This window comes from Suillus fuscotomentosus (genome assembly GCF_016647785.1).
Source record: "Suillus fuscotomentosus strain FC203 chromosome Unknown F5891scaffold_76, whole genome shotgun sequence".
NCBI classification, from domain to species: Eukaryota; Fungi; Basidiomycota; class Agaricomycetes; order Boletales; family Suillaceae; genus Suillus; species Suillus fuscotomentosus.
The window spans coordinates 183,626-201,453 of NW_024539588.1; the positions used below are offsets into that span (position 1 = coordinate 183,626).

At 48.8% G+C, this 17,828-nt stretch overlaps 5 protein-coding genes across 5 annotated transcripts; 4 read left to right on the plus strand and 1 right to left on the minus strand.

Annotated features, from left to right (window-relative positions):
* The first annotated feature begins 201 nt into the window (after window positions 1-201).
* Window positions 202-2,200, plus strand: F5891DRAFT_711995 (uncharacterized protein). Its single transcript, XM_041372915.1, has 15 exons — window positions 202-601; window positions 659-668; window positions 727-746; window positions 797-829; window positions 882-978; window positions 1,026-1,048; window positions 1,102-1,126; window positions 1,181-1,213; window positions 1,272-1,333; window positions 1,396-1,456; window positions 1,506-1,589; window positions 1,640-1,750; window positions 1,806-1,846; window positions 1,907-1,932; window positions 1,990-2,200. Exons 1-15 carry the CDS (start codon window positions 554-556, stop codon window positions 2,162-2,164), a joined length of 849 nt encoding a protein of 282 aa, XP_041220277.1. The 5' UTR covers window positions 202-553; the 3' UTR covers window positions 2,165-2,200.
* A 196-nt stretch (window positions 2,201-2,396) lies between these two features.
* Window positions 2,397-4,521, plus strand: F5891DRAFT_712150 (uncharacterized protein). The gene is made up of 2 exons (XM_041372916.1): window positions 2,397-2,947; window positions 3,001-4,521. Exons 1-2 carry the CDS (start codon window positions 2,538-2,540, stop codon window positions 4,373-4,375), a joined length of 1,785 nt encoding a protein of 594 aa, XP_041220278.1. The 5' UTR covers window positions 2,397-2,537; the 3' UTR covers window positions 4,376-4,521.
* Window positions 4,522-6,878: 2,357 nt separating this feature from the next.
* Window positions 6,879-10,114, plus strand: F5891DRAFT_1061875 (fungal-specific transcription factor domain-containing protein). Its single transcript, XM_041362936.1, has 8 exons — window positions 6,879-7,026; window positions 7,086-7,103; window positions 7,159-7,269; window positions 7,320-7,967; window positions 8,024-8,093; window positions 8,148-9,147; window positions 9,201-9,404; window positions 9,463-10,114. The coding sequence occupies exons 1-8, from the start codon at window positions 6,953-6,955 to the stop codon at window positions 9,972-9,974; spliced, it is 2,637 nt and encodes an 878-aa protein (XP_041220279.1). The 5' UTR covers window positions 6,879-6,952; the 3' UTR covers window positions 9,975-10,114.
* F5891DRAFT_1152204 (aspartic peptidase domain-containing protein) lies at window positions 10,104-12,786 on the plus strand. Its single transcript, XM_041365162.1, has 8 exons — window positions 10,104-10,478; window positions 10,528-10,580; window positions 10,637-10,931; window positions 10,979-11,423; window positions 11,477-11,590; window positions 11,643-11,911; window positions 12,083-12,231; window positions 12,281-12,786. The coding sequence occupies exons 1-8, from the start codon at window positions 10,267-10,269 to the stop codon at window positions 12,505-12,507; spliced, it is 1,764 nt and encodes a 587-aa protein (XP_041220280.1). The 5' UTR covers window positions 10,104-10,266; the 3' UTR covers window positions 12,508-12,786.
* Window positions 12,787-14,012: 1,226 nt separating this feature from the next.
* Window positions 14,013-16,166, minus strand: F5891DRAFT_712325 (mitochondrial carrier domain-containing protein). The gene is made up of 8 exons (XM_041372917.1): window positions 15,672-16,166; window positions 15,584-15,619; window positions 15,513-15,523; window positions 15,289-15,366; window positions 14,583-14,674; window positions 14,444-14,528; window positions 14,310-14,390; window positions 14,013-14,254 (listed from the first exon to the last, which is right to left on the minus strand). The coding sequence occupies exons 1-8, from the start codon at window positions 16,027-16,029 to the stop codon at window positions 14,090-14,092; spliced, it is 906 nt and encodes a 301-aa protein (XP_041220281.1). The 5' UTR covers window positions 16,030-16,166; the 3' UTR covers window positions 14,013-14,089.
* Between the last annotated feature and the right edge of the window lie 1,662 nt (window positions 16,167-17,828).

Here is a 17,828-nt window from a genome sequence, read left to right on the forward strand (position 1 = left end):
CATGTAAAGTCCAAGGCGCTGATGTAGAGTCCAGACATGTGCATGATGCATGACGTTGTGGTCAACAACAAACAAATTGTATTTTTAGCAACGTGAAACTCGAGTTTGGAACGTCACAACAAACACGGCAACAACAGTTGCAACAGTGATACAACAGTTTCCTGCCCAAAGGTAGTGCTGTGAACACAGGTCACTATCTCCTGGCCTGGCAAGCGAATGATAAAACCTGTCACTGCTTTAGCTGGCCTTACGGCGTAGTAAATATTAACATAATCATAATCCGTTGGACTGCACAGTGCCAGATTCCTCTCGACGTCACGATCACCATATCGTAAGGCGTGCCAAATGAGTTTCTATTTTTGCCTTCCCAAGTGCTGATCTAAAGGCGCTGCGTTTCATGATGATCACGACTTGGAGTCTCCACTGGGTGGAAAGCTCTCATACGTGTGTCGACAACTGTACTCAAGTCGTGTCTGCGGCGACGCTAGTCCCTCTATAACTTGCAAGCAGGTCTAATAGAAGGGAAGGGCAGCGTTTTATTTTTGTTTTCAAAATGTCTTCTGTTTTATTTTCGGAGATTGCGGATCTGCAGATATCCAAGGTGTGTGAAGATCGCAGCTTGATAAACTCGAGGTCACTAACTTGATTCTTTACTTAGTTTGCCAATAGTAAGTGTCCTTTGATCGTCCGTGAAGGAGACGGCGACTAACTGCGTTGTATCGTCAGTCGGTGCTTTTGCGATCCTTGTAAGCATCAAGCCATTCATTGTTATCAATGACTCTTTTCGGCGTCTCAGATATTCGATTTCTGCATCACGTTCCAAGATGAGGTCAAGATCAAAATAATATGTCCGTGGCTGCTGTTCTCATCACTGTCTATAGGTAAAGTGGACCTGGACCAGGCCATGGGATATAATTCGTGTCATCTTCACCATATCCCGATATCTGCCTTTCATAGGCTCTGGATTGACTGCATATGGTGATTCATTATCCTTATCTTTTGCGTATCATTCACCGTTGTCGTAGCTGCACTGCGTGTCAGCGGCCCGGTAAGCATGCACAAGAAATGGCTTCTAACAATAAGCTGATCCCATGACAAAAGCCGGCCCCCAGTCTGGCAGAAAACAGTAAGTCATCGTTTAGTCGTTCATTGTCACTCGACCTAACAACGCGATATTCAGTCATTCATATCATAGGTATCGTGGCTGCGGAGGGTGCGAGTTGCTCTTATCACACATACAAAGGACGGGGGTGATCATCCTTCTTTGACAGGCTTGTTGGTCGTTCGAACATGGGCTTTCTGGCGAAAGAGCAGAAGGGTGCTGATTGGATTGGTAACTTATAGCGTTGTACGTCTTCCGCAGGACTGGAACATTGATCTTTAACTTTGCAATAGGTGACAGTAATCGCCGCTGTTTCTATAAACGTCCTTCCCAATCACCACTTGATATCAGCAGGTGAGTTCATTCGTATTACCAACACGTGTCGCTTTAATATAGCTATCAGGTGTGTCTACGATACCCGGGCAAGACTTCTACTCGTCAAGAAATGCTGCTTTGGTATATGCTATCCTGGCACTCTTCCAATGTGGTTAGTTGCTGTGTAGGGCGTACTGTTGTCCATCTGACCCAACCTGACAGTGATACTGGCCCTTACTGCGTACAAGAAGTTCGGCGACTATCGGAAAATCGAGAGCTCCATCATAAACACCATTTACGGTGGTAGCATATTCTACATGTTGTGCATCATCGGTGCGTAAAATTACTGTGCTTCGACGTTATTGTTATTTAAATTCGTTTCGCAAAGCCATCACAGTCGCCAATGTGATTATTGACGCTGTATTTCCGGTGCGTATGTCTATTAAACCCCAGCCATTCGGCGACTTATCTTTTGTTTCTTGGCTGTAGATTGGCTATACAAACATGCTTGATACGTATGTCACCGGTTGAACTGCCACTGTTGACTATGAACTCACTGATGGGCCATGAAGGCTACAAGTTGTCATTCACAGCGTCCTAGCCTCTCGAATTATGTTCCACCTTCGGAGTAGTCACCATGCCTGCGAGATGCACGCATCATCGATGTTGATGATGTCAGAAGCTATACAATATGGACAGCTTTCGCAAACGCAAACGAACGACTTGGAGAGAAGGAGTAATGTTTGATAGCATGCAAGCGAGCTTAGTTCATCGTCAAGATTGGACATGCTTTTGTTAGAGTCCACTTTAATAAAACGTTCATGTAGCTACGCAAGTAGTATTTGAATAAGTCCTTTGAAAGGACGCCTCACTGCCGTAGACACTGCACGGAAGTAATTCGCTTCCCGTCGGATCCGACCGAAACAATTGTTTCGTGATGTCGTTAGTACGGCACGCTCTCATGACAATTGAATCCCCCTTCTCTTTTGTCTTGCATGACAGCTGAAACAAAGGGAGTGGCATCGCTGTATCGCAGAATTACAGCCTTGCTTAAGTAGGCGTAATAAGTATGGCATGAACGTTCACCTTGACTGCGATCCTCTTCTGTTCTCAAACCATCATGAACTACCAGATTCACCGTTCACAATGTCATATCAACGTCCTCCCAGTTGAGATACTATCGTACATATTCACGCTGGCCACCCACCACACCATATCCACCGATATTGATCCCAAACGAAGATATGAGGTGCCTTTCAGTCCTGAAAGCGTCACAATGCCAACTGTACTCGCTTCTGTACATCGCCACTGGAGACATATTGCACTATCCACCTCGACTTTGTGGTCAAGCCTCTCAATGAGTCTTGAGCAGGTTGTTCGTTGTAAGGTTGGATCAGATGCAGCTGACGAACGCGCATACACCACTTTCCTCGATGTGCAGCGCCTGGCCGCTCATATCGCGCGGTCACGAAACTCCCCAGTGGACATTCTCATCGACACTCGAGATCCAGAATGGGACTTTGAAGAAGAGTAAGTCATGCTTTGTTTGAAGCTCGCATCGGTCCCAACATCTTCGCGCTCAGGGAAGAATGCTCATCTCACAATGCTGCGACGTTCTTCCAATATGCCACTTTCATCCCTCAAATTCTCGACCTCCTGTTCCCGCAGATGTACAGGTGGCGTTCGCTGACGATCCTCAGCGACACGTGGGCGCCTCTTCGTGTCGCTCTTGAACGTCTCAGTGTGCCCACTCTGATAAAGGGCTCGGGTGCTCCGTGCCTTGAAACTCTGATACTCATGCGATGCAACGAGTTCTTGGGTCACTCGGATGTCTTTTCCCCACGCACACAACATGTGTTCGACGGGATACCATTCGCTGCTTTGACGGGCGCGCCCCACCATGATCTCTCTGCACAATCACACCCCCTTCCGAAGCTGCGAAACCTAACTCTTGTCGGCGTTCACCTAAACTGGACACATCTCTCTCGTTATACTCTTGGTGTAGCCCCCAATGAGCCGCTTTCACATGTTTCCAGCTGCATTCAGTCATTAGAGCTTTCGCAACACTGTCGTGAAGTCAGGCCGACAGTTGATGAGTTTACAGGAATTATCAAGGCTTGTCCTCTCTTGCGAAAACTCGTGATCAGGGTTTCTGGACCGAAGTTTGATGCAGGAGTCCCATGCAGCGATCGTCCGGTCTCGCTTCCCCTGCTTGAAGAGATTCATTTGGGGTATACCAATGTCGAAGATGCTGCCATGCTTCTCAGTCACATCCATGCCCCTAACCTCATCTCGCTTTCCATCGAGGATACCAATCATATCGCCAGTCCTGATATCGAGGACTCTGGTCCTCTCCTGACTTATCTCGCAACCGGCTTTCTTGATTTATGTGATATCTCTGCAGAAGCTGGCCTGAATCATGGACTGTGCACCTACTACTTGGCCACGTCCAAAGATTCAGTCGCCAAGACGCCATTTCCACACCTGGAGCGGTTGTCGCTCAACGGTGTTGCAGCATGCTTGATTCCCTTCAGTCTCCTGATGGCTGTCATCCCGAAACTCCGTCATCTGTCGCTATCTCGCACCCCGAATGCGCTGCTAGCTCTGTTACCCATCCAGACTCCTTTTGCGGACGCCTGTACGCGCACCATACCTTGCCGTGCCCTCGAGTCCATCGAAATATTCTGCATGGAAGAACAGACAAAAAACTTGCTTGAGTTCGTGCAGAGGGAACGCGAGCAGAGCGGTGCTCCACGTGTATGTAACATCGACATGCACCTCGAGGTATCCTCCGCGGATACCGGTGAAGAGATCGAAGGGTACCAGATTATTGAAGACGACATGGTTGAGAACCAGCCTGCATATGGGGAGTGGGCACCAGACGAGCACGATCCATTTGCGCCTGGTGGTGTCTTCAATGATCCCGATTTTGACGAAGCATATCATTATCTATCGTAAGCGTCGATATCAAAGCCTTCTGCGCACACTGTACAGCCCTTTGATCTATATTACCTGTGGTCGTCGTAAGCAGCGGATAATGTTATTAACCTTGTCGTGAGCTATCGATCCGTTCAAGAATCACGCTATCCGCTGGGCCGGATTTGACTCATCCGGCGGCAATATTAATGCGTGTTTAACACGGTGCTACGGCCGCATGTCACCAAGTTACGCACGAACGCTTCTCGCGTCGCACAGAATCTTTACAAGTTTCAGGAATTACTTGTTTCGGTGAGCTCCACGTTTGCCCTGATGAAGTTTCTGTCAGAGTTTGGATTTCATTACTTGGAGTGTGAGAGAAAGTGGGGAAAGAAAGATAGACTCGTAACCATCATGATTCTGCTTGTGTGTGTTTCAAGACAGGGAACGTGGGGCAAGTCATCTGAATGTCGCCACTTGCTGTGTAGTTGACGGTCAGGCTCGGCAGGTCGGGTATCGTTTCCGATGAGTCGTACGTTCAGGGCCTCACCTGGGCAAGCCCAGTCCAGCCCACTATGTAGTACAAATCACAGCCTAGCAGAGACTGAGTAGCATAGGATGTCAAAATGGGTCTAAGTGGAAATGAACGCAGAAAGGGAAGACGTCGATCGAGATCCGAGTGCATGCTTCGTCATTATTGCATCATGTGCGGCGGATTCTAGAATCAAGAACGTTCGTCCAGCAGCGCGATTAAAGCTGCGTTGTCACACATGAATCACATTCAATTGAACGAACTTCGGACCTGTCGTTGGATTTCATTCAGAGGTAACGTCATCTACCTGCGTGTCACGATGCATGGGTTTTTTCTTTTTTTGAAGAGCCGGGTTTGTGTGCATTTAGGCCTAGGTCGTACCCGGGTGGCCGAGCGATTTTCGGAGATACGGGTCATGGGACGTGGATCTTCGTCCGAAACATCCCGAACGAATGCTGACTGTTTGTCTACCAGGACGTCACCAACAGACGATAAACAATGATTAACAAAAAAAATCTCCGAGAGGTGTGATTCGTCCAATATATGGAAATAAGATCTAGCGAACATATATATTCTCATAGATGGAAAAGTCCGCGATTTGTCGCGTTCGTTCAAAATATGGGCCCAAACAAGCGGCGCGCGAAGCTAAATAGGGACTCCGCGTCTGATATCAGGGTAACTGGAGACTGATAGGCTATTTGGCAACGACGCACTATTGAGAAGGCCGACTAAGTCCCTATGAATTCAAGGATGTCACAAGGAACTGTCTTCAAGAGGGGGCTGCAGATCCAAGGCGCAGGACGTATCCTCCCAGCGCATAGGCCCGGGAAGTTTCGACCGATGGGTGGAGAAAAGTCAAAATTTATGACGGTGGCAGGATGCTGACCTTCACGGCGTGATGTTGTGAGCCTTTTTGGCTACAAGAGCTATGCTTGGTTAGGAGAAATCGGGTCATATATACATCAGCTTGACGTGTCCATCACCTCAATTAACCCTTTACTGTTACCTCGTGTTTTGCTTTTAACGGCATTGAAAGCTCGTGGCGCCCATACTGTGACGTTGCAAGGACTTGACTTGCCTCTGGATGCTATGGATTGAAGATGCGTGTGAGTCGGGCCATCATCCTGGTGTGTTTTGGTTTTCTTGGGTGTTGGATGAAATGGTGATGGATCGGTTCACTGTTGAGATACCGCGCTGTTCACGAGTTTATTTTCAACCTGATGTCGTTAGCGTTAATTTTTTTGTAACCATCCACTCCAGATTTACGTTAGACGACACGTCGAGGGGCTGTCGAGGATGTGTTAATGGTTCAGGTTCAGAAGAACATTTATTGAGCGTCTTTGGCGTACGGGTCAAGAATGAACCTGTATCAGCCAATCAACGTCAACTATGATGGTTCACCAACGTAATGTTATGAAAGAACTTTATAATAACTGACCTGATGACTCGAGTTATAGGACCCTGGCACAAAGTTCAGATCGGGCAACAATTATAGCGTCCGTTGTTACTCTTGGACGTGGTCGCGTCAGGGGGTAACTCAGAACAGGAAACTAGCATCTTACACACCTTTGACAGCACCTGGGCAGAACCAATGTCCGCGGAGTTATCCAGTAGCAAGCGCTGAGTTGCACAAAGTACTGAGTACTCGGGTGCCTCAGGCTAGTCAGATGCAAATTTTCATGCAGTGTAGTAGCTACATGTGGTCTTTTCAATTAGCTGTGTAAAAATTTAGTGGTAGTCAGCAGGAAGATTGAACCTTGAACCTATAGCTATAGGATGAATGATGTCGATCTTCACTTCATGATGCGATCTGTAGAAGAGTCGAGTCCTGACACTACTCGGTCCGGATGAACAACAAATGTACAAAAGTGATTGGGCAACCACTCCAATACCCAGGAACAGACCGGGGGAACAGACCATAATTTCCCGATCTAGTAGCTACACTTAGCTGCCGATGCGGGCCGGCCATGGGAAGGATCATTAATATTGGGCCGCTCCTGCCAGACAAAGTCCGTTGCACTTGCTCTGATACTTATTACAGACTGCCAACCCATTCAATTCTCTTTTCAATCCTCATCTAAAAAATCATGTCCCCAGCTCAGGAGGAGCAAGAAAAGGCTTCGACGTCCATCCTCAAGGAGAGACGTTTCAAGCTGAGTAGGTCAGTCGTACTCTCCGTCTCCTGGTATACCGATTTACTCACCTCGGCCTATCTCAAAGAGCGTGTGATCGCTGTCGGTCAGTGCCTACTTCATATCTTATCTGTGATCAGCCATCGCTCACCATACTTCAGGCGAAGGAGAATCAAATGCGATGAGGGTCATCCATGTCAGGCTTGTCTCACCGCAAATTCAGCCTGTACGTTCGAAGAACCAGGAAAGCGAACACATCCTCATAAATCAAAGTTCGTGGTCTATCCATATCGTTCTGAAATAGATACTCATCAGCTTGCAGAAGAACTGCGACGCTAGAAGATAGAATGCATCAACTCGAGACTCTCATTCAAGCCATCCCTCCTGCTGTTTTCGCTGCTGGAGGTGCGGGTGCATCTGCACTCACATCCTCCCAATTGTTATCTTCAGATAACATTGCTAGCCCTTTGGTGTCTTTCGCCTCAGCAAACCATAGCTTTCCTTCGGGTGTCCCACCCCCATCTCTGCACGTTTTCCCACTCACCAATCCATCTACCCACTTCAGGGCATCTCCATCCATGAGTTCTCCACGAGCTCAGAGTCCGAACACGGCATTTTCCGCCATGCTTGGACAGTCATCTCATACCCCAAATGGATCAAACTGCGAACAACCGGAAGAGACCACACGCATGTCTATATGTGCCTCCTATCTGTACTTCGATGATGAAGGCTACACCCGTTGGCAGGGAGAGACTTCTGGCCTTCCTCTCTTAGACCTTTTGGTCGAAAATCACACCCAAGTCAAGTCTGAAACGGAGAAAGGCTCCCCAGATCCGGCATGGGCAAATCCATCCCCTCATACCGCCAACCCAACATGGTTTCCGAATAGGACGCCTAGACGCACAGACGTCAATCCTGAAACATTGTGGCGCCTTATCACTTCATATATAGTTCCAGAGCTTATGGACAGGTGGGTTTTCTATTTTTTCCTTTTAATCTCGCTTGGGCTAATCTTATAATCATCAGTCTAGTTCAATGCTTTTTGTGTACTTCCTACTACCTGCTGCCATTCCTACATGTTCCGACATTTCTGGCGGTGTGTGACATTCACATGGTATACTTCCCGTACTCACACGATCCACAATTTCAGGACTATGGAAATCCCAGAAAGTGGGGTGAACCCGGTTTCGCAGCGTTAATCGTAGCTATATGCTGCCTTGCGTCCCGTCATATCGATGATCCGAGAGTACGATCAGATCCTAGTGATGGGATATCTGCCGGCACTCAATGGTTCGAATTGTTTGGACGCCTACGTACTCTTCCGATTGCGGACCATCCCACATTGTACACTATCCAGGCCGATCTAATCGCCGCGGTCTATGCTGTTGGTCTGGGAAAACTTTCAAAAGCAGCAGCACTCTTATCAGAGGCTATCACCGTGTCGATAGATACTGGCCTCCATCGATCGGCCGACACCTATGACCTCTTTAATCCCATCGAGGACGAAGTCCGCAAGCGCACATTCTGGTGCGTATACCTATGGGACAAACAGCTATCTGCCCACTTTGGCAGACCCCCGATGATTCGCCTTCGGGACACAGACATTGGAGAGCCTGCTGTCGTAGATGACGAGTTCATCACACATGATGGGATGCTCCCACAACCCGCAGGAACAGAGAGCCGTATGAGTGCGTTTATCGCCGCTGTGAGGATCATGGTCGTAATGGAGTCGGTGTTGGACATACCGCCTCCACGCGACCGGACGGGTGACACTTCTCCATTCCTGTTACGCGCTGCAGGCGTACTGTCTGGCCACGTACGTCCAAAAGACCTGCGCGAAGAGGAAGCATTGCTAGATGAAATCCGCCGATCAATACCCCCGTACTGGGCGCACACGTCGGCAACATTAGCGAGTGATGATGTGATCAGGGTCACCCAGGCCGTGCGTTTGCACTGCGCTGAGCAGTATGTCAGAATGTTGATCCATCGACATCGCTTCTCGAATTTTGTGGCGGAGAGAGCATACAATGCGCTGATGGAGGAGGATCCCGCGGATATGGAGAAGGAGGAGATGAGTGCGGCGCAGTCATGTGCGCTGCAGATTATCTCGTCGCACATGCAGGTAGCAGGCAAGGGTCTGATGACGTACTGTAAGTGTTCTCATTATAGATCTTGTCTTGCATTGGTTGATCATTCGTGTCAGATGGTGTGCATGTGATTCACCAGCTCACACAAGCAGGAAGAACCCTTATCACCATATTGATTAATTGCAAGACAGAGAAACTCCAATACTTGATCCAGCCGGCGATTGACGCGCTCCGATCGTGTGTTGGGTTATTAAGGCGATTCAGTGGGCGATACGTGTGTGGACAGAGATCAGGCGATCTGATGGAAGAATTTTGTCGTTGTGAGTTTTTTTCCTTCCTGACATCAGTGATCCTCTCGGCTGATTCATGTGACTAAAGTGACACAAATTCCTCTGGAGCCCTCTCGCCCAGAAGGTCAGGAACAGCCAAATTCGCGGCCTCCCTGGATCAGACCCATCCGCAAGAAAACACCCAGCGTGGCTGCCAAGGGTGCAGGCAGTGACGGTGGGTCGCAACATAGCAGTCCCGAGGCTTTCTCACCCTCCGAGTTCTTCGTTGACCCTGTTCTTGGAGCCACGAGCCCGCAAACCATACCGCAGAGCGCCTTTTCGCCTGGACCTATGCCCTCATCATCACAATATTCACGGCGGCTGTCGCTTTCGGCGCCGAGTTTTATGGACCCAGGTAGTATGGGCATGGACGCGTCTGCGGCGATGTATTTGTCGTCACCGGCAGATATGATGAATATGTTCGGGGACGGATCTGTAGATGTTGCGGCCCTTTTTTCTGGCGCGTCTGATTTCAATATGGGTCAGAGTCTTGCTGAACCACATGAACCGTTGTACGGGCACATGAATGGGGGTAATAATAACCTGATCGCGTCCCCTTAAAACGGTCGCGTGCACTTAATATTGTCTTATGCAGTCGAGCTGTATGATTTATTGCAGGCTTTTCTATTACTGTATTCCCATTATTACTTCGTTGTATGACGCCAGGCTTTCGCGAAATATGATACATGTGTTGCTTGAAAGTTGAAAGGGGGACGCGATCACGTGCTGAAGGTCACTCAAAACAATCAAAGTCATTACACTCACTTTCAACATATTCCCCCAATATTCGATTTTGGCTGAAATCCGCTAAAGTCAACTAGCTGCTGCCGACTCGGTGATCCGTGCCCCGGGGATGCACAAACGCGTACGGTCCATTCTTGCAGCGTTCATTCTCTTGTACTCCGCCGCCGCCGAACTCGCTTCGAGGAATTCTAGTTATCCTCCACATGTTGGGAAGCGAATGCAGGGCGGTTTACACTTGCCCTTGAGCCGGAGGCTTATTCCCAAACGGATCACGCTTGGCGCGGATACCGGCGTAGCGGGACTTGGCGATTTCTTCGACGTGTGAGTCTGTACTTGTGAGAACCTCTCTTCTGGACTGACGCTCCACCAGCACGTACAGCGTCCTCATAGATATCGGTGGCACATCCTTGCCTGTCGTCCTAGGTGAGCCTTTAATTAAACAGCGGGAGCACTGCATCTGAGGCTGAGGAGCGCACAAGACACGGGTTCCTCGGATTTGTGGGTTCTGTCCAATGTATGCCAGGGAACATGCTCTTCAGCAGATACGGCTCTTTACCCACCGAACACGTTCCATGGTATAGGCCTGGATGCTGCCCTCGTGTACGGCGATTCAAAGACTGGGACGTATGCGAGAGGGATGATTGGATATGATGCGGTGTCACTGGCGGGTCTTACTTTGCAGGATCAGTATTTCGCGGCGATCAACGATACCAATACGTCTGTGGCTCAGACTCGGTGCTCTGGGATCTTCGGGCTTGGGTTTCCTCTCAATAGGTGAGCGACTACCTGAGACAAGTGCGTCGTACTGATAGTCTGTGGAGCGTGATCTGGACCGACATGTTCCTGAACCAACAACAGATCTCGAGACCGCGAAATCTTCGTGGTGATGTAGTTTCGCGTATCGCTGCTATGCGGAAGCGCTGGTTTGACAAGTCCGTCCTTGGAATTTCCTCGTTTCGACATATCGATCCTCCCTCTTACCAGTCTATGCCTCAGCTGAAACGTCAGGTGACGGCCTCGTCTGCAATCGTTTCTTCTTTTAGAGTATCCGGTCCATTTATTCCTCGCCTTGTTTCGCTCGGAGGGCTTGCGTCGCCCATGTTCGCGATTGCGCTGCAGCGAGATACAATCGAGATTGGAGGGAACGAAGGCATGCTCTCTATAGGTGGACTGCCATCTGGGGTCCAAAATGAGAGCCTGACGTGGGTTCCTGTGCGCCAATATACGCTTCAACAAGAAGGCTTGACACAAGATGCTTCTCTTGAGGTACGTTCCACCTTGGGGTGTTGTACATCAAGCATCTAATCCGTCCGCGAAAGGCGTATCCTGTTGCTTGGGAGATTCCGGTAGATGATGTCTTTCTTGACGGCGTGAAACTTCCCCGGTCGCAGTTGTGCTCTAGTAATATCTCGTTGTCAGCGCTGATTGACACAGTTCGTCGTCCATAGTCCACTGGCTCGTACCGGGTCTAACGTCTCTTTGCAGGGCAATTCTTTGATTCGAGGTCCGCCTGACGTCATTTCGTATATCCAGAACATGCTGGGGGGACCTCACTTTGCCTGTTCATCTCCTCATACACTGGCATTTCAGATCGGTGGTCGCATGTTCCCCGTCGACCCGAGAGACCTCGTGAATCAAGTGCGCTCCGGAGACGCACAAGTGTGCGGGGCGAATCTTGCGCAGACTGATGTGCCTGTTCTCGGTGGGGGTGGATACCTGTACAGCTGGAGTCTAGGAGATCCGTTTCTGAAAGGGTGAGTGACCGTCATATATGTATTTGTCTGCAGCTGTGGAGATAGAGAGGACGGATGCATGCGGAGCTCCTCGCGTATTCCAAGCGGGAGCTGCGGCTCACCGTTTTTTGGTTTCTTGATCCTTCGGTTGTCCTTTAGGTTTGTTGTCCTAGATCGCTCATTTCTTGCTAGCGTGCTCGCAGCGTTCTATTATGGTTCTTTCACAGGACTTTCGCAAGACCCTCCACGGATCGGGTTCCTGTCTACCGTTCCTTCTGATGCCGGTCAACGTTTAGAGGATGCTGTTTCAGCAGCATCTGCAGAACAGTATGATCTTCCTGGTTGGTTCTCATCCTGACATTAGCAAACCGTCTTATAATTCTCCTGCAGGAACGAAAATGTTGCCGCCATCTTCCCTTTCTTCTCCACTGAGCACCGGAATTGGGGGAATTGCTATGGCATCTTCTTTTCCTGGATCTGCTCATGGTATAAGCGGGAGCAACCAAGCTGGGCAGGTAAATAGTGCACGAGAGCGCATGCAGGTGGGCCCCGCCGCCACTTTGTGGTGTTCATTCTTCACTTTAGCGATGTGGACATTTTCAAGAATGTTCGCATGAACGTTATGAGCAATTCGCATTTCAAGTTTCTTCCATTTGTATCATGTATCCCGCATTTGATATACTGTAGCCCTATCTACCCGCATACGTTTTTTATTTCATTTGGCTACCAGTGACGTTCAAGTTGTATCTACTATCGCAAAAATGGCGCCTATCGACCATTAATCGGTGGACAAACCTGTATCATTTCCTTTCCGAGTGCTCTGATTTCGATGTTTTTGGTACATAGGTTTGTGTAGCTTAGTCAGTCACAATGTCTAAACCGTGTTTGATATTGCTAACATGTACACGCAGTTTAGTTTCGTTCCAACTTCCGTCGTGGTGTCATTTTGCGTTAGGTGGTAACGCATAATGCCGCAAGTTTACTTCAAGTTGAAATGTTGAACGTCGAAGCTTGACAGTCGTTCAGCAGGAGTACTTGAGTCGTGACATCTATCACTCGGCTGATCTGATAGATCAGTGGAAGGATTCCACGACTGTCTTCCTGCTATTGATCTAGATGTGACTAGACTAGTGACAAGGCTCACTTCATAGACAGACTAGACTCCTTCAAACAAACGCTAACTACTCGCCTCCACCGACTCCTAAGCCTTATCTACCACTACAACGGGCCGCAGATATCCATACCCCTGAATCGATAGCTTAAGCTTCTTGAAGAACTGCATCATCGCCAAGACCATTAATCCCTTTCCCACAGCAAGCACGAGCGTATTCCCAGACATTCCTGGGAGATTATGATGCCAGCCCCGGATCGCCGAGGGACCGAACAACGTCCGTTGGCTATTGTGGTTTCTTCGCCAACGATCGGACAGGGTCGGTACTAGTACTAAAGCGTTCCTGGCGTACCCACCCGTGGCCGAAGGAGAACGCGAACAAAGTGAGTCACTCGATGCAGGGTTGCACTTGGTGACAGTTCATATACATAGAGGATTGGCGTTTGACATGGGCATGAAAATCCGCTTGATCTACGTATCGACCCCTAAGTGGAGAATGGATAATTCACAGGCTGTGAAAATAAGGCGGTGTCCACGGATCAAATCGAATGTTTGGACGTGTGGATAATAAGAACCATGGCTTGACAAATGCGAGAATGATTACATGTAGGTACTCAAAATTCGAGATCGATCCATACCCTTTTGCTAATCTTTTTCCTGGTCCAGTATCGCAGTTCGTTTTCAGCATCCCCTCTGACACGAATAATTCGTCAGATCGACAGAGGCCTCCGACCTCTACCCCACGTTATAATACGACTGGTCAGCGAATTCTCATCATCGCGTTAGTGGGTAGGTCGCACTACAACAACGACAATCAAACACCATCCCCTATAACACGCTCACAAAATACGACCCAATTTTCTAACAACACAAAAACGCGTTGTGCAACTAAAGTAAAATACAAAACCACAGCGTGGCGCAACGATATAATCTAGCGAGCGCCTAGAAATCAAAGATCAACAATTCCACTCGGTGATATCTCCGGGATAAATCTATGCGTGGTATCGCACACATGGTCCCTCCAAGCAACAAATTCAAATCCGCATTCAAATATTTTGATCATTCAAAAGGGATGGACCGCGATCACTTTATAACGATCCACGCTTCCAGTCGACGAGTTGTTTCAGTTGTTCGAGGGTTAAGAAAATCAGGATTGTGGTGGGCTGGAGACGCGACCATGCGGGGAGCCAGCCTTTAAACATGAACATTGGGCCTTCCGTTGCTAGAGAGGACCGGATCACTCCAATCGTCGACTTCAAGTGTCTCAGTGTCACGCGTGGCCGATTAATCGCAAAAAACGAGACTCACGCTCGATCCGGGTCCAGAAGCGTTCATGATACGGCTCTTGAGCACGTCTGCAGGTGAGCAAACAGTGGTTGCAACCGTTCCCTAAAAGAGAGTTGAAGATAAGAATACAGGAAATGAGAAAAACTAAGACGTACTGCTGCAAAACTGGCTGTGAAATGACAAGCAATGTTGTCATCGAAGTACTTTGTCTTCAAGAGCTCAGCCTTGAAGAAGTCGTACCTGAATGCAGGTTAGACATGTGACACGGATGAGAAGGTAAGAAGGGCAACTTACGAAGCCAGCTGACTGGAGTTCATCAAGATACTCCGAAAGACATTAGGGCCCACACCTCGCAATAGCGATGATGGGCCCTCCTCGCGGACCATCTGCAATAATGACGTCAGCACCTCGGCCTCGGAATAAACAAGATCGGATATCAGATAGAGTCCAAAACAGTTGGGAAATGACTGGAAGTGGATACTAAAAGGTAAGGAGAAGAAAGAAGTAGACTACAGTGTTGCACAATGCGGTGTTCCAGATTGGTATCCGCTGACCTCCTTTGAGCGATCGGCAATTTGATGTCATATAAACGCATCAATCCATGTGTCCATCCGTAATGCATTATAACCTGGCCATCAATGATAGTACGCTTTCCGTATACCAGTCAGAACCGTCCAAACACGGGTGAATGCTCGGCACAACCAATAATATCACAAGGTTGACGAAAATGGCGGAATAGGCAAGATAGGAGATAGAGCGGCGCATGGGAGTATAAAGGATGAGCAAGCGAGGGACAATACACTCTTTCGCGTTCCCATTCTCCCATCGCTGCTACGCAGCCAGTTTAGATCCGTATGGCTTGCTGCGTTTGGATTCACGCCCCCCGATAATACTGTCCTTGAGACAAAGTCGACACTAGGAAGACCGACGACCAAAATAAAGAAACGCGGAGCACGGAACCGCGCGGGACACGTCTAGATCAACTGGACATGACACTTACTCTGAACAATGCGTCAAAGCAGTGCTTATAATTAAACCGCTTTTCGGGTGGTTTCGCGAAGTCGCCTTGCAGACGGACCTGATAAATATGGCGCGATTTGAATCAGAGGGGGCGAAGACGTTCCGGGCGGGAGCGGAAATCATGGTTCGATGGCGAAATTGAAGATCACGTAATGGAAGACATATTGTGAGCACGAGGCAAAGGTGATAGAGCAAGACACGCACCATGACGACCTCTAATCAGGAGAAATTGCTGCTCAGCGCATGGGGTGACAACATATGTCATCGAGACTTACCGCCAGGGTTACCAACGACACCTGCGATGGAGCCAGCTAACTCGGATCTCAATATTATGGATCGTACGACATAGGATTTCGTACTCACCCATGACACCTGCTGTGGCGAGAACCCATGCAGGGCTCTGGGGTGTGGCTCCCAAGATCCTCTTACTCTCATCGTATGCCCAAAAGCGACACAAGCTGTAGCTCATCTGGCGCATCCATGTTCCAGTGATACCATCGAAGAGCCCCCGGACGCCGGCAGTGCGGACGGTCTTCTTTATGGAATCTATCATACCCTTGTCACCCGACGCTTGAAGGCGGACCTTGGTAAGGTCAAGGGGGTGGGTGATGGAAGCAGCAATTGTTGCTGCAACACCACCGAGGTAGAAGGGGTAAGGTTGCTTCTTGGGTTTCGAAGCCACGAGAGGTGGCGAAGAAGGTGCTGCAGCTTGTGTGGACATGGTGGTTTGTGAGAGAAGATGTTAGATTCAGTTGGAGTGAACCGGGCGCAACTAGTTCTTCCGATGAAGGCCTAATGAAGCCAGGTCTTGATTTATCAATAGGGGATCGAACATTACATTTCCGCTGACTAAGCCTTCCAGTACTTAATACCATCATGTCCAGGCATTCGTCATCGTGCTAGCCTTGAGCTATCCTTCTTCAGATTCAAATGCTCTACAATGGGCTTCACAGTCCGTTCATCGCAGGTGCATCACGCAACCCTGCAAGACCCTGCCATAGTTTAGAATTCATCAGCTGCAATAGACAGGCGTTGTCACATTGTGGCAAGTCGTGTGACTGCTCTTCCCGTCATCTCCCGACTCATGTTATCTCCGCATCTCGGAGTCCCTTCTTCGTCTTTCTACCACCATCGATGGCGTAAAATCATCGTTGTCCTAAGCTACCTTTCATCCTCTCTTCTTTGCACCTCATCTATCTAGATGACCTTTCACACCTTGAGCATATTTGTCATGGCACGTTCTATCCAGTCGGCTTCGTGAAATCGAATCGTGGGTTTAAGAATGGTACGCGACGAGGCGCCAAGGCTCACACACACTTTTGCGTGGACGATGCGCTGGAAATTTTATTGCGGCCCACGGTGTGTGCGATCACTCGTACTCGTAGTAAGGGAAGGCTCTGTTGTCATTCGGTATGTTTTACAAGTGGTATGAGACAATTCGCTTGATCGTATCGATCACCCTCGATATTGGACGTGTCGGTGTGAAATCTACCACCCACGTTTGTTCTCAACACAGGTCCTGTTGCAACCACTCTGAACCCTTGATCTTCCAGATGCTGTGCTACTCGAGGTTTGTTCCTTGTCCATGTCCTTGGCATCCATTTGAAGGATGGATTTCATTCCAGCTTTACTTGAGGATATTTCCCAACTCACGTACAGTGGATGACCATTTCCCTCATTCTGAGCAAACCGTTGCTGTGCAAGGGTGCTCGGAATGACGTGAATGACGCATTTGACTGGACCATATAATTCAGACCAAGTGTTGTATTGAATCTGTTGACACGACGCGAGCGGAACACGTCGACGACTCATCTGCATCATATATCCACGTCCAACGGTCCCGGTCCGTCCTGATAGGAATGAAGTGTTTCTCAATGTTAAGAACTTTTCAATATTGCCCCGCCGACTGATGAGGCACATCTATTCGCAGCAACAACATCTCAGTGCGCATACATGCCTAGCTGAATCTGCCAACACGACGAGCGGAACACGTCAACGACTCATCTGCATCATATATCCACGTCCAACGGTCCCGGTCCGTCCTGATAGGAATGAAGTGTTTCTCGTGGCAAAGAACTTTTCAATATTGCCCCGCCGACTGATGAGGCACATCTATTCGCAGCAACAACATCTCAGTGCGCATACATACCTAGCTACAACATCCGTACTTGACGCAACACATCCTGCCCCTCTGTCAGCGCAGGCTTACGACCGTCCCACGTCAAACTCATCGATCGGCATTAATTTATGCATGGAACTCCCACCCGAGAGTTTGTCATTTCTTTTGGCCGTACCTTGTTCTGACGTCGGCTATTGTTCAAGATGCCATGAGAATGAGAGTGAAACCAAGCCCGGAAGCACCATCGATACCAAAGGTAGGTCGTGTTTTAACCAGAAGGTGTTCCGCGGTTTGCTTAAATTCCCTCCAGAAGTAATAACCAGAGTTCGCCATCTTCGACACAACCTTTGTTAGTTGTCACCGTGGACGAAGACTAGAACTGAGCGCTGAGCGCCGACTTG